Genomic DNA, 27,787 nt, shown 5'->3' with positions numbered 1-27,787 from the left:
TAAGCCCACTGATAAATAAAATACGTAGAAATATCCTTACATTAATCAATCAATAAATTAATCGATTTGAACATCGTACACCTACTTGAATTTTTTAAAGAAAAATTATTTGATCATTTGAAAAAAATATTGGACGACTGCTATATTAACCTTTTCAGGGGCCGTATATAAAAGAATGAAAACTATAGTAAAATTCTGCATGTACTGTAATATTTTATACCCCTGGCCCCTGTACAGCATTTTTCCCTGTAACTGCCAAAAGTTTATTTATGTTTTCTATTTACTCTATTTTTGCATACTTTTGATGCGTATCTATAGAAATTGATGTTTGAATGTAGTTAATTAAGTTTGAAGCCATAAACTTTCTAGAAGACCATAGTTTCCAATCGAAATGCGGAATCATTATGAGGCAGCTTTCGAAAAATCTCCTACAACAACAAATTATTACGAAAGCTTTTCATAAGGTACTAAATTCATTATTTAATTGTAGGCATCCTAGTACGCAGTTTTTGTTTGATGAACTGGAAAAAAGATTTAGCCTGTCAACGTTTATTACTAGCTACTGTAAATACAGGGCGTACTGAAGGGGAAAAAAAAAAAAAAAAAGGAAAATATGAAAACTTACATTTGGTAATCTCGAATCATGTAAGAAACTATGATGAAATCGATGATAAAATTAGATATTTACATATATTAGCTAATATTCAGTAAGTTTGTAGAGATATTAGGTATTTTGGGAGCAGGAAATGTGAAAAATGAGCAAAGCCTTCGTCGTGAATGGAACCATGGACCTCTGTAATACGTTTCCAGCATGCAGACCATCACACCACGAAAGCATGCTAGGAAGGCGAGAGAAATATCTTACATAACCCTCTTTTAAAAGGCGACTAGGGTTTTTAGGAGACCTAATCGCCAAATCCTGGGTGTGGAGAATCATCATCCAGCATCCTTTTAGTTCGGGCACCACTGTACAGACATTAGGTATTTTGGAAGCAGCAGATGTGAAAAACGAGCAAAGCCTTCGCGGCAAATCAGATCACGGACCTCTGGAATACGCTCCCAGGGTGCAGACCACCACACCACGAAGGCATGCTAAGAAGACGGGAGAAATACCTTATAAGTTTATGTGAAATATACATGATTTATATATAACAAGGTGTTTTACGTAATTTAAATAAAATAATTATTTCTATTTGCTTATTCTTCTAAATGTTTATATTATAAAACGTGTAAATTATACTTACTATTATTTTATTTTTTTAACAAATAAAATTGTAATAATTTTTCGCTGTATATTCTGTTTAATTTTTCTTCCTTTCTCCTCTCTTTTTCCTATTTTAAAACGGCCCATTTGTTAATCTTATATAGCAACTAAATCTACACATAAGTTATACAGTTTTTGATATATATATATATATATATATCAATTACAAATTTCTTTTTACAATTGAAATTTTGTTATTCATGATTTAATTCAAGTCCCCGTTAAATATTTTTAACAATTTACATTCAAGTTACTTTGAAACAATTTTCGAAATTGAACTTACTAACTATGGATTCACTCTTTTAAGATAATTCTACTAAAATTAATCTTAGATAATATAATCAATATTTCTTTAGTAAATATATATATATATATATATATATATATATATATATACACAATATAGATGTTTTGGTAATTTTAATCATTTTTCTTTGAAAAATTCAAGTAGATGTAAGATGTTCAAATCGATTTATTATTGATTTAATAATCTAAGGATATTTCCACGTATTTTATTTATCAGTGGACTTATTTCCATGTGAGCATATATCTATGTGAGCTTCTTTCCGTGTGAGCATATTTCTAAGTGAGCATTTTTCCATGTGAGCTTTTTTCTCTGTGGGCATATTTCTGTGTGGGCCTTTTTTCCTGTGAGCACTTATACCTGTGAGCATTATTCTGTGAGCATTTTTCCTGTGGGATTTCTTCCTGTGGGCATTTTTCCGGTCACCCTATTTTAAATATACTATGCGATCATAATGATACAGATACTTTTAAAATAAAGTTACATGCATGTATATGCCTTTACAGTATCAATTAAAATAAAGTGGAGCCTTCTTTGGTTACGTACACAGAAATGCTATCCATTAGAAGCACGCATTTAGGAAGGTTATCCATATATGTTTGGTCAATTGTTACTGGGATATCACTATTTTTGTTGAAAAGTTATAATAAGTTCTGTACGAAATTTTAGGCATTGTTGCCAAGCTCGCAAACAGTATTCCAACTTATCACAAGGCTACTAAATGGGATTAAAATTGACACTCTGAGTCTACCTCCATAGCATCCATATCAGAAAACCTTCTGATAAGAGCAGATGCACTATAGCTTGGAACCTGGTCACGTTGAAATAGAAAAGCTCCTCACGAACATGTTTCCACAGCATCGAATGCGTTAAACTGATCTAAATATCAGATTAATTGGTCAGATTGTTATTAATTATCAGATTGTAAAATTGTTCTAAAATATCAGATTGGTGGTCTATATTTGAATTTCCTTTCATTTGAGCTAGAGACTCAAGGGAAACCAAAAGAAAAAAAACCACATCATAAAAATATCCACTCCATACTTGACTTGAAGAATACCAAACCTTGTATATGTTGTTCATTTCGCTCTCCACACATTGACACAAGTGTCGGCCTTCCATTCAGTGTTTTTCGCTCCATAGGACATACTGCCATTGTCCCAACTAGGTCTGTCTCTTTGAATTGCCACTGTGCTGAAAGTTTCTGCGAAAGCATTACGCAATTTTTTTCGAAAGATTTCAGCTGATTCTTTACGATTTAGCTTCTCTTCTATAATAAAAGCTTTGCATCTGCTGCGTATCAAACTACTTAGTTATTCTGACACGGTTTAATTCAAGTAACGCCTCATCTTTCACGATCGCATAATGCTGTTCGTCGTTTAATGTGCATCTTTATTGACGGCATTTCAAGAATGGATTTTCCGCAGTGAAAATTATCAATTGGCGCACCAGAGGTCAAGCGGTAAAAATCGCTGAACACTGGTAGTTCGGTCAGGGGTTCGAGTACTGGCGAACGGGCTGGTTGCATTGACGATTTCGTGATTTTCCCTATGTGTAACATGGATATGAGTCAGTTTCCATTAAAAAGAGCTACACGGGGCATCCCTCCCTTTCCGTGTAGTGCCTAAGGGCGGATCACGTAATAAGTAAAAAAGGTAGCCAATTATTTTTCTTCTTTCAAATTCACTGAGCTAACATTTCTAATCTATTTTGCTATTAAAATCGCTGACTACGAACTTCTTCTTTTAATGCCTGATCAGCGTTTACTATTATTTATTTATTTATTTATTTATTTATTTTTGCCAATTAGAAAGTTCTACTTCTCAGGATACCTGGATTCTTTTGATAAAATAATGAATTTTAAATCACCGCTCTTTGAAGATACCAATTATTTAATATAAAAAAAGACTTAATTTTCGATTATTTATTTTATATCCAGCGTTTAGAAAAAAGCTCTAACGTAGCCTTTTTTGTGGAACGAATGGCACCACTATGTGACTATTAGGCATGTCTCTATTGAAAGAGACATGCGAAATCTGCTCAAATTAAAGTACTTCTAACAGATATTTAAGGAAATTATAAAAACGATAAATGTAGATGAATAAAATATTAAATCAAAAATAATAAATACCGGAAAACAATACTTAAAGACTTTCTACCTTATTTGTCACTCAGTAAGCTTTCTTTTAATATGATTCAAATATTATCGTTTTAAAAACCAAAATCATTATATGAAATTTGAAATGATTTTCTAATCTTTTGAAAATATGAATGATTAATATTTTAATCATAAATGTAATACTGAATGAGGTTTTTAAAAATTTATTAAAAATTCATTTTATTTGAAATTGGATTACTTATTTATTTGAGAAATAAATGTATAAATATCTTCAATTATTATTAATAGGCTGTTAAAATTTTCGAACTCGTTTTACAGCCACAAAAGTCAAAAGATTTCAAAATATGGTTTATTTAAACTTGCGATTTAAAAAGGCGATTAAATTAATTGGCGAATTAAATTTAAAAAGGCGATTTTTATATTGAACTCATAGGCAGCAGCCGAGCGCTAAAGTCGCTGAACACTGGTAGTTCGGTCCGATGTTCGAATCACGCGAACGGGACGGCTGAATGGGCGTTTTCGTGATTTTCCCCATGTGTAACGTGTATATGAGCCAGTTTCTCTTAGAAAATCCTCCACGAAGGCATCCCTCATCTTAGGCAGGTAGCTCTTGTGTGATTTGCCATAATTAAATACACCACTACCATAGTGATAGGAATCATTAATACAATTTTACCTAATCTTATATTGCTTTACGATTACTTCTAGATATTTTACCCCGGAGCTTAGTGAAGCCGTTATTAATCAATTTCTTTAAGGATCTAATTACAGAATTAATTAATTGAATATCGCAATCTAAGCTTCAAATAAATGGAACGTAATTACCGTTTGTTTATAATTTTTCAATTAAAAGTAATTTTGTGGATAATGGTTGAGCTATTTAGTCGCAAAGCCTATAAATGTAGTCTTCAACAATTAGTTTTAAATCAGTCTACTCTAAATCTAGTATTAACAGCACTCCCGCAGCGGTTCTCCATTTTAATGCATGAGCTCTTCAAACAATTATAGTTAACTATGCGAAAACATGAGGTTATAATCTTTGCTCTTTCACGAACACTCAGTTTACGAAACTAGCTTAAATTAGGGAGAACAAATTAGTAAAATGTTATAATTAGCACTTTGGCTACATGTCCCGGCATATAATTACATTTAAAGAGCAAAGCATGCAAGCACCTTATTAATGTGCATGCAAAATAAGTGAGAGAATTTAAATGCATAATAAATTATTTAAACGTTCCTCTTTTACATGCAAATGTTCCTCTTTTACATTTCAGAGATCTCAACAGCGTTGTCAAATACGACGAACTTTATTTACTAGAATGCTGAAAATTAACCTTTCAGTGAGTTAATTTATATGTATTTGCTTTGCTTTCGTTAAAGTTTTTAGTGGATTATTAATAACGCATTATTTCTCCTGGACTACATGTAAATGTATAATTTTTATTATCCGGCAAATAATGAAACAATTAACATTTATTTAGAATTCTAGAATTCTAGTGATCTCTTTTGCTATTAAAATTTCTGTTTGATTTCAAAAAGCTTTCTTTAGCTCTCAGTTGAAATTTTTGTTTTTCTGTAAATCATTAATCTTGGATTTTTAGCAAATTATTATGTTTTATTTCTAGTTTTTATAGAAAAGCACACATCACCTTGCAAGTTTAAGCTGTCGCTTCCTTTTTCATTCTCGAAAACGACGATTTGGATTAGATATTGGACTCTCACCATAAGCTAGCTAAAATAGAGCCATTATAGCTGTCTGAACATTTTGAAAGCACAAAAGGCCAGGTTTTGAAGAAACAAAATAACTATTTTAGAAGCTAGTATAAGTCGTTTGTTATGATCGAAATAGCAACTTATGTAAAATATTGCACTTCCTTCCATTACTTGAAGTAAAAAATTGAATAACCAAAGCAGTATTTATGGAACAGTTATTTTATTTCATTAATACGATTCCTTATAATTTTGATGCTGTTTAAATAAATATTCAAGCTGATTTTAAATGTAAACTTTTATAAGCAGTCATGTTAAATAGATTCGAACAAAAATCTTTGCTGAACATTACCATGGCTCCTCATCTGGCGATAGCAAGTTTCTTTTTTTTATAGCGGTAAAAAACATTTGCCATTCGTTTTAGATTTATACAGTATGCAAAACGAATATAGTCATTTCGTTTCATTTCTAAATTGCTATAGCAGTGTAGTATAATATTATTCGTTAAATAGATAGAAAGACCAATACGCTGCATTTAATATCAGAAATAAAAGAGGAAAGGTAATTCTGGAAAACTTGTCGACTCTTAGCGCCCATTCTTGCTTGTGACTTAGTCGACCTGCAGTTGAAGATGTTCGATATTCGGTACCATTAGACAACTGATCTCTTTCTTCAGCACTCTACAAAATAAAAAAGATAGTCACCAGATTTATGGCGATAGCAATTTTTTTAATATTTTTCAAATATTATAATATTACACACAAAAATCATCACATAAGCAGTACTTGAAATAATTTCGTTACCTTTTGCAAAAAGTAAGTAATAATATACATTTGAATTTACTCAATGGTTATATCTATTACGGGCGTGCAAATATTTGTGTTTTAATTATAGAAACATATTTAACTTTTGAAACATTCCTTTAAAAGTTATTATGATATGATAGATAGAGTCAGTTACTTAAGAAATGGCACCTCAAAGTAATCTTCGTCTTATCGGCGTGCCTCGTAACCAATGTAACCAAAGCTACGGAAGAGAGTTGAGTCCCCTATTTTTTCTACTTTTAACATGTTTTGCTAATTTAATAAGTCCCCTATTTTTTCTACTTTTAACATGTTTTGCTAATTTAATAAGTCCCCTATTTTTTCTACTTTTAACATTTTTTCTACTTTTAACTGTTCCCATTTTACATGTTTTGCTTTTTGAAAAAGCGTTCAAATGAAGGCTAACTTGAGTTACATTCGCAAACAGATAAGTACTGTGCTGTGATACCCATTATGATCATAAATGATGGCGGTTAACCAAAACCTTGAGATGCTTATTTTAAAGTAACAGACAATGGCATGTTATTTTTCGTGGTTTAAACATAAAGTCTAATCACAGTTCTAAATAGTAGCCTGCAAGTAAATTACAATTCTGATTACAACTATAATCCAAAGAAATAAAATTTCTAAATTATTTAAAATGTTACTTATAAATTGAAATATATTGAATATTGACCCAACATTTAACAATTTTTTTTGTGTGGAAAAAGGCATTTCCAGTGAAAGGCTCAGGTATTCGTTGATAATGTGATTCTCTGACAGTACGTCTACAAAGATTTAAGAGTAACTCTTAACTAACTGAAGGTCGAAAATCCTGCCAAAAAATAATTAACCGATTTTATGAGTTCTCGTCTTATAGTCTGCTTATCACAATTAAAGCTCTCGCCTTTTAGCCTGCAGCTGTCTGTTGCTTTAGAAATGAGCTTTGACCCATTTTCCGTAGGGGTGCCTTGAAGATTTACTTTTGAGTTTGCCATCTTGGCGCATTTAAAGATGAATTGGCAACCCTTGTTTCGCCCCTATTCGAAATATACTATCACTTTTGCTATAGCGCCCGCCCCCCCCAGACACTGTGACGGGAGCTTTTCTTCTATTAGACAGACAGCACTTCCTATAAATTATAATTTGCGTCACACAAAGCATCGTATGAGATTTCTCTGCAGTTAATCGAGAATTTTGATTTACTTTATATAATGTATATGAATTCGAAAGCTGAGTAAACAGCAGCAATGATATTGATGATTTCTCAATGGATACTACGGATGTCGCGGACGGATGAGTACACGAAAAAAATTTACAATTACTTCAGACAATCCTCACTTATCTCTTCGAATGGCATAAGCTTGGAACAGTGCATTCAAAGCCAGCTTTGCACTTCATGATTTGACGAAACGGGAATCATCTGTTTGTATTGTAGAAGGTTCACCATGGACGCAAGAAATTCGATTTCAGAAGTCTAAATGAGATCTTATTAGCGACAACATTGATTGAAAAGGGATAATTCACAAGAAATGTGTTCCTGGGTTACAGACGGTGAATACCACAATTTATAAAGACATAATAAACAGACCTGAGACAAATTAAACTCATTAGGCTTGAAAAGTTTCAATTGAAAGACAAATACCTGCTTCACAACGTGGCTCAGTCACATAAGTATAATCTTGACAAGTAGATTTTGGCAAAAAGAAAAGCGTTATAATGTTCAGGTATTTTCTTTATTCACCAAGTTTGGTACCCGGAAGTATATATGATCTTTTTTATACATCAGTTTCACTTCCAATATGTGAAGGAACTGAAGAAAATTAGAGAACCACAAATAAAATTTTAACAGTTATTTAAGAGATGAGTTATGCAAAGTAGCTGTATGGATGTGACATATACATCTTGATATTCTATACACAAAGTTAAGATGTAAGAATACTGTTTTCTTCAGCTTTCGATTTTATATGAACTTACTGTCAAAACTTCATAGACATATGTTCTGTTCTAATCCCTTTTTTAAATAGCCAAAAAACTGGTAGTTCTTTGAAACCATAATAGTATATGTACTGATGATTAAAAGTATCATACTTTAATCATCATAATATCATACTTTAATAAAGAAAAACTCACTAATAATTATATTTATTTCTTACTTTTCTACATTCAAAGGGGGAAAAAGTTAAATTCTGAAGAAGGAAGAATCTTTCTGGAGTAGAACCGTCAAAATTGATTTTAAATGCTTAACTTGATACCCTAACAATTTTACATGAAAGATAAAGTATTTAGTTTGATTCAAGTATAACAAATTTCAGAAGGCAGTTGGTGTTAAAATATATTTATTTAAAGAGCTTTCTGTTTTATTAACACATAGTTTTCCGGATGTAATATTAAATGATGCATATTCCGTTTGTGAAGATAAATTTAACCACATGTATGACATATGTTGCTATTGAAAGTGATATAAAATTCTGTTGTAATCTCAAGCTGATATATAGGGTGATTCTAAAATAAGTGTCAAAAATATAAAAAAGTATTTAAAAAAACTTTTCTAATGAAATATGTGTGAAGCAATGACGCTCTGGCATGGTATAGTGCTTTGTTGAAATTGGCAAGCGAGAGCTCTTCTCTAACGTAAATTTTCATTCTTCCTACACCACCAACCTCTCCAGTGGACTTTCGGCTAACCACATATTTAGAGTGCCCCCATGTCGTACGGAGACTATTCATTTACAAACATTCATGTTTTCTCCGAGATTCGAACTCTGGATCTGATGTTGGAAACTACCGTAAAATACTATAAGTCATTTTCACAAATGCTCTTTCAGATTTAGAAACTTCAGAGAAGTTCCTAATAAAGTATGAAATAAATAATATTTAATTCTTGCCGCAAAATTAATTAAGCAATTTAGGAGGAGAAAGTTTTGAGAAGAACACATATTTAAATATCTTAATGCGTAAACTTAATTTTTATAAATTCCATCATTCTATTCTGTAGTTTTCTTAAACTTTATGAAAGTACACGTACAGATTTCGCATTTTATTGCATACTTCATTGCTTGTTTTAGCGTTTCGGTATTTTAACAAAATGTTCCATTTCAATAAATTATATCTGATACCGTACAATATTTAAAACACATTCATAAATTGTAATTGTGCAACAGAAGCAAGTTTTATTTACCATAACAGTGTTTTCGCAGTTGGGACCTACTTGCACTTTGGTCGTTATAGCTGAGTTTGATACCACCTTTTTTAGGCACGAATCTTCTTGACTACCGTCATCATCAGCGTCTCCCATAAGGATGTTCACGAGGGCATACTCCATAAGTGATGCGAACACGAATACCGTACAGGAAGACATGAAGATATCGATGGCTTTGATGTAAGAAACTGGTGGAAGGGACTTCTGAGATTGGGCGTGTTGTGTTGAAAGTGTGAGCAAGGACGTGACACATAATGTGACGCGTGCAGGGACGGCTTCAGCCCTGATCCAGAAGGATATCCAGGACATGATGACGATGAGACATGTGGGTATGTAAGTATGGAACATATAGTAGCCAAGGCGTCTCTTAAGAGTGAATACAACTTGAATGCATGTGAAGTTACCTATAAAGTAAATTCAAAATTTCAAAATATAAATAAAATTAAGTATGCAGGAAATTAAAAAAGCTTACGTATAATGATACCAACTAAAACATATAATTTTCGGGGAAAGAGACAAAAAAATCTAATCAACTCGAAATTTGGCATGGAGTGTTTTCTTCCCAAAGTGTGAAACTGGTTGAACGTTCATAACTAAAGTATACTAACTTAGCGCGTAAACAGTCATAGCGCGTTTTTCTACTACACAACTGGCATCTAATAATACAACGGATAGTAAATATTGTCTGATAATTTTGCTCACTTTCAATCTTATAGATTTCTTACTAGACTACTATTATTGTCAGAGACTTTTAAGCAGAAAATAACTGTCTTAAAAGAAGCACAAATAGTCAGGTGGTGGGCTTACTTAGAGTAACATGCCGATATCTGCGTTATATTGGCATAAACATATACAAATGCTGGTAGCAATACCGTTGATACAAGGTACGCGCTGACTTCAAAGGAAAAAGAATTAGAAACAAGATCAGGTGACTGTGTCACAAGCCTAAACTGATCCAGAATAATTCTTGTCACTACAAAACGTACCATGTGTTCTTGCAGACCACCTACCATATTCTCCTTCATGCCGTGACACTTGGCTGAATCAGGATTACGTTCACCAACACAATTTCAGATACGTTTTCAGATCCTCCACAATATCGAAAATTTAGTTTGGATAGTACATCATTTGGGTGATTCGCTGCTGACTTGCATCTCATCTGCGTATGGATGGGGTTTGTCAAGCATACATTATCCTGGAGAGGCAAATGGCAAAACTCCTGGTGTGATGGTATTAGATGATTTCTCTCATGGTAAAAGGTGTATCACAGCTACGGGTAAAAAATCTAAAACTCCAAATACTGCTAAGTTATCTTTTATGTTAAGTCATACTGAGATCATTTCCTAAAAACGAAAAGCTAAGTCTTTTGTAACTCACATATCTCTGGTATATTCCTGAGCTGTTTAAACTCTTCCTTGACCATAAGGGTTCCGAAATCTTCGCCAACTAGAAATGTAAGAGACATGACTTCTTTTCATTAAATATAGGCGCCGCAAAATATCGGAGATCTGAATAGCAGTTCAGGAAAACCTACCGAATAATAGCATTATATGTCTGCATCGTTCTCTACTTCGCATTATAGCAGCATGCATTATGACTAGCGAATATTTCACAAAATTACCATTGTTAGAGTTAAAACGCAAATGCTGGCCATTAATCTGCTCTAAAATCTTAAAGCTGCAATTATTTCATTATATATGTATGCGGTATGCACATACATAGATAATTAAACATTTATTTAAAAATAGAAATTTCCTTCTAGGTGCTTCTTACATCTTTTATTCCAAAAAAGGTTAATTGGCGATGTGAAGATCCTGCTGCAAATTATCTTTTATGATCATTAATGCATTCAGTAAACAACATTATGCGCAGGCAATACATTTGAAACTTTTGCATAAATAATATTATGCTTAAAATCAGTTGCAATTACGCTGCTACATGCCACTTTTCTGTTTTTTGAATGCAATGTTTACACTTCTTTAAAGTTTCTTTCCCCCATGGGACGGGGAAAAGGACAAAGATACTGCCAGGGAGACAAATAATTTGCTTCCATTTACGATTACTTATTGGCTAGTATTATTACTTATTCGCAGTCTTTAAGAATGATTGGATGGCTTATTATCTCTTTTAAGCCACACAAGTTAGCAACAACTGAAATAAATTTTCTTCGTAGAAGGAGACTACTGTGTACAGCCTTTTTGAGCGATTGGTACTTACAAGTTAATGGCACTTTTGTTGTAATCTTAGTAGCAAGATTTCCCTCGGAGTTATCCATGATTGCAGAGTACTTCTCGAAACTGGTGTGTTCTCAAAATTGAATACTTTATTTATGTTCCCAAGATACTGCAAATTGCCTATTTTAGATAGCCACATTAATAATAAAAGCGGGAATACTTTTTAACAGCTTAAATTAAAGATTAACATGCGTTTACCTGCATTAAATTTGGCGTTTGTCTTATTGATTAGAGGTGATAAAGTAATAGTTATTCTGCCAACTGAAATTCGAACGATCATCAATCGTAATCCTATTACAAGGCAAAACCCATTATCAACGGCTAAAAAGTCTAAAAACACAACAAAAAGTTATAGAAGAAAATTTATTTTATTTTCTCATTAAGTAAATTAAAAAAAAAAGATTCAAAGAGAAAATTTAAAAAGTTAGAAAAAAAAAAAAACGAAAGTGGACATAAGAATGAATTTAATAAAAGTAAAATATATATATATATATATATAAGAAGCAAAACAGTAGAGAGATCAGTAAAAATAACTAAAATAACTGGGAAATGTTTTTAAAACGTAATGTTCAGAAACCTTTCATGATATTTAAATTTCTTGTTAGTATTCTTTTAGTCACTTATTTTAGATTACACCAGTCCAATTTTCAAGTGTTTTAATTTTTTAAACTCTTTTCAATCTATTTCCTTCATAGTTTTGTTTCGTTTTTTTCATTGTTTTACGCATTTTTGAACATTTTATATATTCTAGCTTTAAATATTTAGTTTTTGTTGAATAATATTTTACGCTAGCTTCCTCGCCCTAGTTTTGCGTTATGCACTTAATGTTGTCAAGCACAAACTACCTGGAACAGCACTGCACTGTCCTATATTGGGATAAGAAAACAAAACAAACAAAAAAAAAAAAAAAAAAAAAAAAAAAAAACCTCACTGATCAACACAGATTATGATGGGTATTAGAGTTACCGGTACCCTTCAGTTTCTTTCAGTTTCGACAGTTTTTAAACTTAATCTATAGCTCCATAGTGGTTTATGGTACCCCACGTAAGAAAATTGGTATTACTCTTATATACGCCCTCAGATGTACGGCTTCGCCAAATGTGGCGATATGTGTTGTGCGCTGGTTTTTGGCGCGATAGTGTATTTTGTGATGGTTTTTGGCGCGATGTTGTTTGTATGGCAACCCTTTTGACGTTGAAACTTTGCTGGAGTGGTTGGTTTGGTGGGAGTTTTGAAATGGCTCATGTTGCAATGAAAGATGTGGTGGCAAAATTTCAGTCGTGTATTTTCGGTTGTGTGCAAGATAAATTTAGTATTCAAGGGTACGATGTTGGAGTTGTTTGTTGGATGTTGGATTCTTTTGTTCACGGGTGTGTTTATGCCGAATTTATTCATGAATATATGCTGGACTTTGTATGCTCTGTGTCTCAGAAGATAGGGTGGAAGGATAAAATGGTGAGACTTGATGAGTTTTGAATTTAATATTTCTTCTGTTTGAAGAAGCATGAATAGTGTAGAATGTTATGTTCATTATCATTTTGCTATGAAATTCTGTCGTTATTGTTGTTTTTTGAATTGTTTGTAATTTATTTTAGTTATTTTAGTTTATTTTGTTGATATGTGCGCAATGCTGAGGCTGTGCGCGATGCCTAGATTGTGCAATTCACTGATGTTTTTTAAAAGTTAAAACAGAAAGCTGTGTGCATGGTATTGTCTGAAATTTAATGTTGTTATGTTAGTTTATTTTAGCGAGGCTCCTAGATTCCTACGTTCCATAGATCGTGCAATTCTCTGATTTTTTAAACTTAAAACAGATCGCTGTGTACATGGAATCTTGTGAAATATTTTTTTGTTAGAAACCTTGCGTTTTTGCTATCTAATTATTTTGTTTTTGTTTCGGATTTTTGGCGTAAATTGTGTGTTAAAAACGTGGTTTTTGCAGATACTTTAGGCTTAAAGTTCAAAATGTAGACAAAAAATTTAGATAGCAATATGGCGCCATGGAGTTTCTCGCCAAAATTATTTGGCAAGAAATTTGTCGCCAACTGAGGGCGTGTATAAGTGTAGTTCCAGAAAATTATATTAAGATATTTTAATCATAAACTGATCCCACAATAACTGAAATAAAGATTCAAATCAAATTCATCTTGTAGTATCTAATTAACCTCAAATTATATAACAGATAAGCTTAAACTTATCCACGTAACAGTGGAAAAAATGTAATATCTTCCGATGTGAAATCAACGTTTGTTGAGAACATTACTATTGTGGTAGGGATTTGGATATCTATTGAGACCCAAAAAACCCATGTCAATATATGATACAAATTATATGATGACAAACGCGAAATCATCATTGAAGAACAGGAGACAGCAGGAAGCAGTCTTGAAACATCACACAAGTGATTAATTATTTTTAGACAAAATTCTAGTACAATTTTTTAAGACTTTAAGAGTCGAAAAGAAAACTGTTCAGATATTTTTTAGTCGAAATACACGATTTTTTGAATTCCCGAGCTTCCTCTGCCTCGTGTCCCAAAGTAAAATAATGGCTAAAGAAGTGTGCAGCCACCTGCATTTACGGAGTTTTTTTTTTTTTTTTTTTTTTCATCCGAGCATGGTGTATCATGAGAAACTGTCGTGGTCGACATATATTATTCATGTTCATATATTAAGCAAAAAATTATTGACCGAAGATGAACGAAAACTTGGCATTCAAAACCGTGACACCGAACTGAGAAAGAAAAAATTGCCAAACATCTTTCGCCGCCTCTATTCAAGATATTTACAGCCTCCTTAGAGGCTTCCATTGCCACACGATCGAACTGAATCTTGCAGTGAAAAATGTGAGGCCTTGCCTTTACAACACTACAGTGATCTCCAATTACAAACATCCTATAGATCACTTATGACAAACAGCCTTGTCGGGCATCGATATCATTCGATTCAAGTTATAATGCTAGCTACGTTTAGAGCTGGCCACATATGACTTCCATCCTATATGATGCTTGCTAGGTTCTCAAACTGACCCTCTTTCCAATATAATCGCTAAACAAGTCGTTACGATCATGTTCGGTTTAATTTGCGTTAATAATCTACCTAAATAATATGTAATAATTTTAAATATATATAATTTGTGATATATCCAACTTATGAGCATGTTCAAATTTCAAGTGTTATTTTATAAATAAATGATGTTCTTAACACATATATTTTGCAGTTGAGTCAGAAATGTTGATATTGTACAATATTTAATAAGTGTTTTTTCGTATTTTACTATTTGGATAAGTTGCCGAATTTCAAGAATAATTTCCTTTTATAGTTGAATTTTAGAGACTTTAAGAGTCATCAAGATGAAAATTTCAAATTTTTAGAAAAAGCAGTATATTTTTATAGAAAATTATATTTTGGAAGGTCTAGTCAGAGCATGTTGAAAAGAGGAGTGATTATTCTAAGCGTTTATTTAAGTAGCTCATAATGTTTCACTGTGGATGGAATTTTACCAGCGTTGTTTATGTTGCATTGTTTTATCATCGTTTTATATGTTGCAACGCGTTTTTACAAAATTCGATTTAGATTTTTATTACGTAATGTTTAAACGATTTTTATACATACCTTTGTTTAACGAATAAACTAAGCACATCAGAATTTTACTGCTTGCATTGCCGAAAAGAGCAGACAACAATTTTCATTGAAACATACATGCAGTTGTAACTCAATTTCTGAATATTTCGCAAACTTGAAAATAACTGGAGTTTTTAGTCTATTTGACGGATATGATTATAAACTGTTAACATCTAAAAATGTATCGGATATAAAGTTTTAGAATTTTCGGAAATAATAAAATATTTTTTTCGCTAAAAAGTATTAATTGATCGAATTTCTACTTTGGGAACATCTGTTGCAGATAGGATAAAAAAGCATTCCTCGAGGAAAAACTGCGTCTGAATTTGCCATCTTTGCGCATATAATGGCGAAATTTGTCATATTAACGCACTTAATGATGATCTAACGAAATTACGTTTTTCATTTTAGTTTCAAATCAATTGCTCATTAAGTAACATTGCTATTACATGTAATTTCCGAAGCTGAATTTCTTCATTCTCTAAATAACGTTCAGTTAATTTTCTTTATTTCATAATTTTCTTAAAATCAATTTCTTGTTTTTTAATGGTGAATAAAAACTTCATCATTGATAATATGTAATTTAAACTAAAAAACAGAAAATAAAACGAAATTTTAAAAAACGTTTCTATACGCTAAGCTTTTATTTAAAATGGATATGATAATTAATCTTCTAAAATAAAAAAAAAATATCATATATTTTAAAGAGAATAATTATATTTACAAGATTCTTCTAGAATCTTATATAGCGAATAATAAAAGCGTAGTGTGCTCATAATAAATTTTAAAAAGATAATAACTGGTACATTTCACAATGCAATTAAATGAACATAAATACGACAGCCGGCAACAGCGTCAAAAAAAAAAAAATAAAACAACCTCAGAAACTTTTTGGACAATGCGCTCGAAATATGAAAGTGAATATTGAAAAATTGTAAAGTATGTGAACATGAGAACGGAAATTAATTTTTTTTTTCCCCGGAAACAATTTTCTTGAAGAAAAGTAAATCAACGTTAGTAACTACTGCATTATTTATAATATACAAAGGAAAGAGTATTTTTTTCTCCTTTAACACACAAGAATAAAAATATATTTCTCAATTTAACTATATAAAGGCTGTCAGAAATTAAAATCATTTTACAATTATTAAGAAACATAGAAACAAGACAAGCTGAACGCTTAGAGCAGATATAACTGATGCAGTTGAACATGTATATAAATACACTTGTAGCTTTGCCATTACAATTCGATGGGTTCCAACATTAATGCGATTAATGTTCTGCACATCTGTGACATCTTAGCGTAGAACGAAAGAGGAGATTATATTACAATTTTCTTTACTTAAAACTAATCACGTTCAGAAAAAAAAAATGCTTCAGGCTCTAAACTGCATTATGGTATAGTTTAAGCATTTTCTCTTCCTCCATTTATTATATTTTCATTGTATTAAAAGAAGACTTTATGTTAGTTTTCTAAAAAAAATTGGAAAAACGTTTTTCATTCACAAGGATACAAAATCAGTAAGATCACAATGGCATCCTGGGTAAACGAGATTCCATTTCCTTCGAAACGACATCTTAGTTTCAGCCATGTTTTGACCAAGATTCTGATATCTTTCCTAACGTTCATCTCCGATGTACGGGATTTCTGTGTTCGCTGATTCCCGGCTTTAGAACAATGCAGTTAATATCCGGTGTCAGAAATGAAAAAGAAATTCCTTTCAGAGAAGTATCTTAAATTTGAAATCAAATGAATCTCTAACCAAAAGCTATATAAAGGAAATTTATTCATACGTGTGGTTAATATCCGGCGTTAGCAAAAAAAAACGAAGCATTCTTTCAGCATGAACTTTTATAGAACTCTCTTATCTTGAATCATGTCAACAATAAACTTCATAATCAACAACTGAAGAAAAGAAGTGCATTTTACGTCACTTTAAATGTTCAGGGTGATGGGACTTCATTTCATGTCTTTCATGTTTTACTAAAGGTCCAACTAAAATTGTATCAGCACTAATGTTTGCAGAGCGAGCAGTAAGTTTAATAATGTTTGCAGAAAAGGTGGTACTTTATGTTTGGTTGTAGAGTAACAAAATGATTGTGAAGCTGAAATGGATGTTACATTACTGTCAACAGCACTAGGCTTACTTTAATTCCATTTTAGAATTACATTCCGACTTAAAAGTTGAGATGTGCAAAAACCTAAATGCATGTTATTGTCTGCAAGAAATTTAGTTCCTAAGAGCGCTCCATACTGAGACAAAAGAGGCGTGTCAGTGATCAAAAATTCTGTTACAAAATATTGCTGTTGAAATTCTACAACTAAATTTACTTTCTTATTTACTTTTAACTTTTCTGCAGCTATTACCTTTAAATAAATATTACAACTATCCAATGAGATTTTGCTACCAAAACAATTAATGTATTTAGATTCTATAATACACTCATGTCCATAAATTAAGGATAATGCAAAATCAGGCAAAGGAAGAGTTAGAAGCAAAACAAATTTGACTTATTTGTAAAGCTTATTTATTAAACAAAAGATAAAAAGCAAAAAAAGATGCTATGTGTTTGATATTATTAAAAAAATTAGCGATTTCTTCTCCCTGGAGCAAATTAAAAAAAAAAAAAAAAAAAAAAATTATTTACAAAAAACCAATATTACATGGTTGGTATGATTGTTAATACATTGTATGTCTCCCAGACGATGCAATACAGTCCGTACAACGTCTAGGCATGCTGAGTATCAAATTATCGACCTGATCTTGGGAGATATTACACCACTCAAAAAGCAATGCTCTCCGAAGTTCCGGTAGACATGTAGGAGGAGGTTGACGGGCTAACTCGTCGGCCAAGCATGTCCCACACGGGCTCTACTGGATTCAAGTCCAGTGAGAATGCTGGCCAGTCCATACGGGTGATATCCTCCGATTGAAGGCATTCCCTTACGATGTTTGCACGGTGAGGACAGGCGTTGTCATCCATAAACACAAATTGTGCGCCCATGGCACCCCGGAACAAACGTACATGTTGTTTCAGAACGTCGTCCCAATAGATTTGGCTTGTCATAGTTCCAATTTGAACATGCAAGTCAGTTCTGGAACCCAGAATAATTTCACCCCAAACGAGCACTCCTGCACCACCGTAACGGTGTCGTTCAATGATGTTTTCTTGGTGGTAACGGGTACCTGGAGCTGTCCATATGAAAATCTGGCGAGAATCAGACTGCAAGCTAAACCTGGACTCGTCGGAAAACATCACACAAGCCCACTGTTGCGGTGTCCACAATGCATGCTCTCTACTCCAGGCTAACAGCAGGCGACAGTGAGTTGCAGTAAGTGGAACGCATTTGACAGGTCTACGAGCATATAGACCAATCTGCCCTAAGCGTCTGTACACGGTCTGCCTTGAAATTGTCGTACTAGTGGCTGAAGAAAGCTGACGAGACAGGTCTGAGGCTGTGCTCTGCCTGTTTCTTTTGGCAGTAACTGCCAAATACCGGTCCTCATTCGGCGTTGTAACTCTGCGGCGACCTGTGCTGTAACGTATACTCACATTACCATCATCTTGGAATCGTTGCCAAAGCCTGGAGATGACACTCTGGGCAATTCCAAGTTCGTCTGATACTTCCAGTTGGGTACGCCGACATTCCAAACGGCCGATAATTCTACCACGTAAAAAATCATTCAAATGCGTCCTTTGTGTCATAACTATTCGGTTATTGCATTGAAATGCTTATAAAGCGCCTGCGAACAATTTTACTTCTTTGCCTGTATTCCTTATATATCACTCTCTTACACTCTCGTCATTGTGACGTACCATCGGTGTCATCTGGTTACTTCCTGAAATTTGCATATGATTCTTGAAGATGTGTGTATTGATTTTACAGGTGATATATTTATTTTAGAGTTCGATTTCCACGTGACTCCAAATTATCCTTAATTTATGGACATGAGTGTATTTACTGTTGCGCCTGAGTCCAATAAAAACTTTACTTTATTACCCAATATAGATCCTTCTACTATAGGCAAAGGCGTCTCGCTTGATGAAACTATAGAAACAGAAGGTGCCTCCAAAAGAGCTTGGAGTCAGGGGTTTCAAAGCATTACTAGTCACATTCGAGTTATTTTGTGTATTCGAAACAGTTGGTGTGGTGGTGTTAGGATTTCCCCGAGCTGTTTGATTACCTTTTAATCTCTGCTTACCCTGTCTAGTGGGCTGGTTAGGCACAATATTTGCATAACAGTCTTTACTAACACGTCCAATTCTGTTGCACCTATAACAACGAGGCTGTATAGATCTCGAACGAGTATTTTGTGACAACAAGGACTGCACCTGGGTCTGAAGTATACTCATCATTTTAGTGAGCTGAGCAATTCTCTCTTGCTGGAGCTTAATAGCTGTAGTGAGATCAGAGTTAGCTACTGTAGGTGTTGTAATACTTTTCTGAGGTGTTGACTTAGCAGCATGAACTGCCCTAACCTCTGCGGTTGGAAAATCACTACTAGCATGGGTCTTAACCTGCATGTCTTCTATAATAGCATGCTGTTTAGCAGCTGAAAATGTTTTGTGATTCTGCCACAGCAATAATCGTCTGAAATGTAATTGTAAACCCTCTATAAACACTGATAGTATTAAATCCTGCCTTTGAGCTTCAGCTGCAGGGTCACTGCTTCTTTCCAACGGTACAGTTTGTACGAAAGAGCCTCTATAAGTGCATCAAACCGCCTCACTGATTCATGTGGCTTCTGAAAAGCTTGGATAAGAGCACGGATGTTAGAGTGCAAATTGTGCACTGAAATAAATCGTTCCTTTAAGGCATTTACAACATGCTCAAGACTAGTTTCTCTTTTTAACCTAGGGTTAATCCTTATGAGATCAGCAGCCTCAGCCGCAACTTTAATTACAATCAATTTGTCTTCATCTGACCAACCCACATGAGTGGCAATGAGGTCTATTCTATCTAAGAAATCACTTAGACTAGTTCCACTGTCTGCACCTGAAAAAACAGGGACTGATTGCAAAGGATCTGACCCCAAAAATTGAGAGACCCAGAACTTTCTGACTCTTCTCCATATTAAATAGACTACTATTAGCAGCTCGAGCAAACAACTTTACTCTTTGACAACTTTTTGGGCATATTAAACTACATGTTACCCACAAAAATGAAATCACAAAAACAGGAGGAATGTATCCCAGTCTGTGACAAACAGGTATGCACCAAAACATTTACCGTTAACGCATTCAATCATGAGATTAAGATAAAATACTTAAGTGACAGTTAATATGAACTCTACTGTGATGCATTTCTTGTAACAGTAAGAAATGTGTAACACATAAAATCAATCAGTAACTAATGTGTAAGTAGTAAACCAATGTGTAGCACATGAAATTAACACAAAAACAACAGTACTTAAAGATAAAACCATTTAGGTTATCTAATGTGTAGATGTTTGTGTTGTAACAATCATTAGAGTCCATTAAATGTGTCAAATGAGTACACATCTGTTATGCAATTGTGTAAAAATATACTAAATATGCAATGCACAAAAATACAACCACTGTATATTGTTACTGTAACCGTTTAAATGATTGGTTTTTAATATCAAGTCTAGACATATGGAAGAAAAATTTCAACATTTATATTATTCAACATAACAAATGACAATCACCAGTCACAAATTCGAAATCTAAATACAAATAGAAGTGCAAACAGAAAGTGGTGCGACAGTCACGGCACGGCACCAGATGTTAAGTGCTTTTTCACGACACCAGATGTAAAGTGCCTTTTTTAGGAAAGACACATAAGACACAATAACTAAATTTTCCTAACTACCAACACAATTCAAATTATAAATATTCATTGTTTCTTTCATTGCGTTGTGTGTTTAACCGAACAACTCCCAATTCAAAATTTAAGGGTCTATTGGTGAAAAGTCATGTGTAAGGTAAAATAAAACATACAAATAATTATTCAATGAAACATGACATTTATTGTTAAAGAGAAAAAGGTTGATCTTTACAATATGGTAACTGGTAGTTTGGCGACATTTTGGAGGCGATAAAGGTTACTACCTGGGACTTTGGTAATAATGTGAGCAGTACTCAGTTCCGATTACGCATTATTTTGCGTGAGGGAAATGAGAGATCATGGGATATGTCATGTGATATTAATGGACGAATTACGGTTCTTTAATCGGAAAAGGGGGGAAATCGGGAAAAAATGTGGAAATTTTGTATTTAGCTTTATTCTGTGTTGTGTGAAACAGTGTTTAATTTTTGGATCCCATGGCCCTAACTAAAGTGAATTCGAAATGGGTATTTAGGCATTGTGATAAAGAGAAGTTTGGTTTTTATTTAGCGGAGGAAGTATGGAGGAAAAATTCGCAGAAAAAATCTTTCAATAATTTTATTGAATGAATTAGAAAAGTGTCTCCGCCACGTAATCAAGATTCTGAAGAAGATTAGGTAAGTTAGTATTTTTAATTATTTGAGGATATTGTTTTTATGCATTGTTCTAAATGTAAGGTGGAAAGGAATTTGGTATTATTGGGAAAATTGTTATTAGCAATGATTTAGTTTAAAATAATTAGGATTGTAAGGTAATTTTTATTAATTTAATGTATGTGCTCATTTATATTTTTAAGTAGTGTTTTTGAATTTAATTATATTTTAATGAAATGATAGTTATTTTGTGAATTTTATGTTTGTAGGAATTTGCTATACGTTTAAGTTGAAATAAACGTGCATGGAAATAATTTAAATATTTGATACTAAGTATTTGTAATGCTTGCGGTATGAATTCGTTGGTGACGTGTATAATGTAATAGATGATTTAGAGGTAAAAGTTTTTGGATATTTTATTTATTTTATATGTGGAAATGTTCATATTTGTAAAGGGTAAATAATTTTTCGCGATCAGGTAATTTCATATATGTTCTTTTTACCGGGTTTAAAGATTGAGAAAATTGTCATGTATTTTCGTGAAATTTTTCTAATTTATGAGAAAAAAGCAGTGTACATGGATATAGTGAAGAGTGTGCGCAATGCCATTTTTGTGCAATTCTGGGAAGTTTTTTTAAGTAAAAATAAGTCGGCGTGTACATGGTTTATGTGTATGTGTTATTTTCAAAAACGCGTAAGGAGTATGGTATTGTGCACTTTTTCCCAATTTTGCAGTGAATATTTGTCATGATTAAGCAGTTTTGTTTGATAAAATTTCTAGCATAAGTGTAATTCGGCTAGTAGATTGTTGGAAGAAGTGTTCAGTAGATAAAAAGAAAAGAAACATGTCTTTACTTCGTGAAGACAAAATGGCGGCGGGGAAAAAAAGAGGGTTGCTGTAGGAGAGTTGGTTGCCAAATTTTCGCCAAAAAATCGCCAAGTTACCATAATGTAAAGATCAACCGAGGAAAAAAAAACATGAATATTTAAAATCATTAAAATGATACTGAGAAAATCTTCAATAATAAAAGAAAGAAAAACATATTGATTTGTACTCCGGAAAAATCAGAAAAAAAGAACCCATCATAGGATATATTGTAGAGTCATTAAGTTAATTAATTGGAAGCAAAGATGAAAAATAAGCAATCGCCTTCGCCGGGAATCGAACCACGGACCTCTAGAATACCGGCCCAGCGTGCTACCGTTACACCACGAAGGCACGCTAGGGAAGTGGAAGTAATACCTTAGATACTCCCCTTTTTAGAGGGCGACTAGGGTTTTAGGGGACCTAGTCGCCAAATCCAAGGTGCGGAGTATCATCATCCACAACCCTTTTAGTTCGGGCGCCACTTGTAGAGTCATTAGGTTAATTGGAAGCAGACAAAGATGAAAAATAAGCAATAGCCTTCTCTGGGAATCGAACCACGGACCTCTGGAATACCGGCCCAGCGTGCTACCGTTACACCACGAAGGTACGCTAGGGAAATGGGAGAAATACCTTATAATGTATTGCTCATTCGATATCTATCATGTTTAACATTTTGTCACCGAAATCTATTCCTATTTCACCTTCTTAATCGTATAATCGAATTATCATCATACAGGTTATTTGATAACTTTTGAAAAGCAAATTATTTTCCAACATATTGCATATAAACATCAGTTAAAAAAAAACAACTTTTAACGAAATTCCTAGCTAGAAAACTTTACTAATAATCAATTTCAACAAAATATTTATAGTTCATTGAGTTATACGAAATCAACAACAACAACAACAAAATTCTCCCTAACATTTCCTAACTCTTAAGCATTAAGAGAAATTCGGTAATTATTAAGATTTGGGATTAAGAAATTATTCATATTTGGATACACCTACAGTCCTATAATAGTAGCAAGGTATTTGGTTTATAAGCCTTTTCAAAAAAAGAAAATTACGTTAATACTTCCTACATAATAATTTTCTGAACGTGTACAAGAGTTGAGAAGAAAATTGAACCGAAAGTTCTAGAGGTGCGTTTAGATGACATACAGCCTCAACGATAACTTCAATGACCAGTACCTTCCAGGACATCTTAGATGACAGGTAGCCTCAATGATAACTTTGATGACCAGTATCTTTTTCAGAACATCTTCGATGACAGGTAGCTTCATGACATCTTCGATGACAGTTGGCTTCAAGACAACTTCGATGACAAGTATCCGGCACGGTTCTACCTCAATTATTGAAGACACTCGGATAATGGAGAAAAATCTTAGGAGCACAATCGGAATTTAGAAGATATTTAATCGTGAGTCGGACCATAGTAGCTGTACGTTGATCGAAAAGTGAATCTGCAACCAGTAGATGAATTAACTATGCAGGGACTTACTATCGGCCATGATTTGAGTGGTCGAGTAGATTAATGTCCGTGAAGACCTGCAATGTCACTTGGGAGAATGGCCCCCATAGTTTCAGAGTGAAGCCAGTCAGCCTTCTAGAAGTCTGAAACATAGTGTGCGAGAACAAGCAAAAAAAGTACAACCAGCGTCAAAAGTGAATGTCAAGAGAACGAATTCCCGCGAACTAACCCCTTTTAGATGTGATAGGGTAGCCGCATTAGCTAAGCCCCCTCCTGAAAAGGTTAAAAAAAACAGTTTTGAAAATTTCCGCCTTAAGCTAAACAAAATTTCTACTTTTTTTTCGCGGTGTTGAACTAAACTCAAACTTTAATCTCGCCAAATTCGCGCCTAACTAAGGCCACGCCTAAACAGCTGCGAAGGTCAAATATGACAACCCCAAAACTCCCCGGCCGGAAATCGCTTCCCGCGTTGGGCAGAAACCCGAAATTTTTGTTACCAAGTGAGCTTTTTTCGAAACTTCTTTTCCCCCCCTTTCAAACAATGACTTAGCAAGTTTTTCGTTAATTAAATGGCTGTAACTTAAAATCTGTTAAATCTAGTATTATGAAAGTGATCTCAAATTAAAAAGCTAATTTTTCTGCATCTAATGGTACTAAATATTGAGAGTTAAACTTAAATTAAGTCACAAAAATCCTAGTTTTGGAGCGACTGACTTAGATTTGCATTTATTCCTGGCACTAAACTCCTTAACTTCGACTGGTTAACCAATTATATTGTTGGCACATTTTAACGATTTTTCAATTGTCAAAGTTATTTCTATAGTGTTATCTAAACTGATATTATCCTGTTCAAAAATTCTATCTAAGATAGCCCTATTTCTTAGACCCACTCTCAAATACGTCCCGTAACATCGCATTTAACATTCTGTGATTGTAAGTACACGGTATGGCCAATGATCTTAACTCTGCACACCATATACACACTAATTGTTTTCCCTTCGTGTTGCTTTCCATTTAAAACAAATGCCTGCTAGGAATTATAAGTGGCTTAGAATTTAAATGGATTCACATTGCTGTTTTAACACATCATAATCCTTATCGGATGGATTATTAGGGGTAAAAGTATATTTACGTGTACCCCTTGGAGAAAATTGGCGATTTTTGGCGGTACATGGATATCGAGTTTGTGCAGTTCTTTGACTTATTATTTTGGCTTTGCGTAGAGGCGATTTTAGAGCCAAAAATCGCCGTTACACAAAGACAAAATAAAAAGTCCAAGAATTGCACAAACTGCACACATATCCATGCACACATTGATCTATGTTCACTTGAAAAAGGTCACAGAATTGCACAAACTAGGCATTGCGCATTTCCTTGATTCTATTCATGTACAGGTTGACCTATTTTCACTTAAAAAGCATCAGAGAATTGCAAAAATTTGGTGTTATGATCCTTGACTTTTCACTCGTTCTAAAGTCTTGACCCATTCTACTTTGTCGGTTCATTTCCATCCACTTATGAATATTATTTCTCAACTCTCCTTACGAAAAATAAAATGACACACTCACGCATGATTAACAATAATAAAGTAAGCTATATTTTCATTCTTGAAATACAAATTATCTCTTCATAAAGTATTTTGTTTAAAATTACGTCGAACGCACAACTAAGACTTTTACCTTCCAGCTATATTAAAGAACCAAAGGAATACACACAATAAGCCAAAGTACTTTCCCACGAGAGCGCCGTCTTTCTCGTCTCAACCACGCTTATTTTTCTCCGTTGCCAGATTTTCCCTCTCTCCTTTTAGATAGAGGTCGTTAGCTTAAACCTTCTTCCAGCAGGGTCGTTAGCTTAACCGTTCCGGTCGGTAGCTTCCTCTGACTGAGTATGTGCATGAAACTTGGCATTGCGCACTCCCTTGACTTTGTCCATGTACACATCGATATATTTTCACTTAAAAAGTCAAAGGAGCACCGAATTCTACAGCCGAGGCAAACAAAAAATACATAATCTGAATAAACTACATTTTAAACCAAACAATAAAAAACATTAAAAGGGAAAGAACTCTTATGCGTCTAATCAAGTACACAAAGCATATATCCATTTACCTTTTTTAGAAATTTCTTCGTCTTCAGTCTGTGAAACACAAATTTCCTAAAATTTCCTAAAATTATCTGAACTCGAATCCGTATATCGGCGTCGCCACATAAATTCGTAAAAATAAGAGTAAAAAATATCCTCCGTAGTTCCGGACTGTCCGGAAAACGGCTACTGAGTAAACCTTCATTTACCACACCAGTCAATAAATGCTGTTTTCCCCTTTCGTTCTAAATCGTACAGAAACTTCAAATTAATCTTACTACATTCAGCCATTCTACCGCCTAAACAGGAAAATAAGCAATGCACTTCCTAACCAACACACACTACAAGCCCTTACAAAACATACCATAATTCAAAATTTACCGCAATCATGCAACCGATTACGTCATAATAGGGTTCCATAACATTCATCTACTCAGGTTACCATAAATGAAACAACTTGTCGATAAACGAAACAACTTAGCGGTAAATGAATGGAAATCAGTACTTGTCCTGTGAAACATTTTGTATATCTAAATAACTTTCGAATCTTTCTAAGAATGAATCACAGTGTTGTTCATGTTCATTATACTTTTCAAACTGAACAGAAAGTTTAGAATTATCTATTGATGTAGTTATAACTGAAGTAAGTCTCTTCAGAGCTTTATTCTGCTTTATGAGCTCAGTTACAAGCTGCTCCATGGTTAATTCCTCCGAATAAAATAATTATAAAAGTTTTACCTTGAGCCGTCTTCGGAGAATCCCCTAATCCACATGAACACGGATTGCGCTAAAACACATTGCGAAAGCATTCTTCTTATTCTTCTAGAAAATATCTCATCCTCGACGCCACCTCTATTCTGCCTTTAGTCGGTATTTATTACACACGACAATTTATTATACGCCACTTTATTATATACAAGACATAACACACGTGAAACTTCCACGACTGGAACTTACGGTCTGCCCGTACATACTCAATTCGAGAGCTACCCAATAATTGTGCATGCCAGGTCCAAGTTCGATTACGATTAAGTTCTCGATACACCATATATATGTTTTAATTATTTGTTTCACAGTTTGCAAACTTGAATGAATTTTTGATTAACAAACTCATTTTGTAAGTGGAGCAGTGACAACACTGTACGTAATAAAACATTTTAATTTTCAGAGCACAAAATTGTCAAAAATGGAAATTCTAAAGGGATGCTGCTTTTAAATATTTTGTGATTTTTCTTTTGAATAGAATTTTATGTGTTTAAGTACGAAGAACGTGATATTTAATTAATAAATTTAACATACAAAATGTTAATAATAAAAAGATTAAAAAAATTGTAAGCTATCTTATAAAACTGAAAACTGATCTGACTAACTGAGAAAAGAATGCAAAGATATAAAATGCATGCCAATACTTAACATTTTAACGGGAATTCTAAAATATGTTACTATATCGCTATTAAAATTTGTGTAGTTTTGTTGCTAGATTGTATATGGCGTAGGTGCGAAGAAAACTTTTTTTTACTATTGAACCTAAAAAGATAAAAAAAAAAAAAGGGGGGGGTTGAACAGGAGGTGAGTGCAAGAGCAGACTAGTAGCCTGCGAGCTTAGCGGGAGCGTAAAAAAATCTTCAAAAACCTTTTTCGCCCACTGTTAAAACCTGAA

The 27,787-nt window shown here is 33.5% G+C and overlaps 1 protein-coding gene across 1 annotated transcript in view; it reads right to left on the bottom strand.

The window, feature by feature from the left end:
• Positions 1-4,052: 4,052 nt before the first annotated feature.
• LOC118193364 (glycine receptor subunit alpha-2-like) overlaps positions 4,053-27,787 on the bottom strand; it is a 132,908-nt gene continuing 109,173 nt past the window's right edge. Inside the window, exons 7-8 of the mRNA XM_085822991.1 lie at positions 9,382-9,806; positions 4,053-6,077 (exon numbers count right to left, since the gene is read on the bottom strand). Coding sequence (XP_085679117.1) covers positions 5,895-6,077; positions 9,382-9,806 — 608 coding nt within the window. The 3' untranslated portion in view covers positions 4,053-5,894. The remainder of the gene's footprint in view (positions 6,078-9,381; positions 9,807-27,787) is intronic.

Source organism: Stegodyphus dumicola, chromosome 8, assembly GCF_044657685.1.
Source record: "Stegodyphus dumicola isolate Sdum_Otavi_A_Nest chromosome 8, ASM4465768v1".
In the NCBI taxonomy this organism is placed as follows: Eukaryota; Metazoa; Arthropoda; class Arachnida; order Araneae; family Eresidae; genus Stegodyphus; species Stegodyphus dumicola.
Note: the sequence above shows the minus strand (reverse complement) of the source record. Positions and strands in the feature narration are given on the sequence as shown.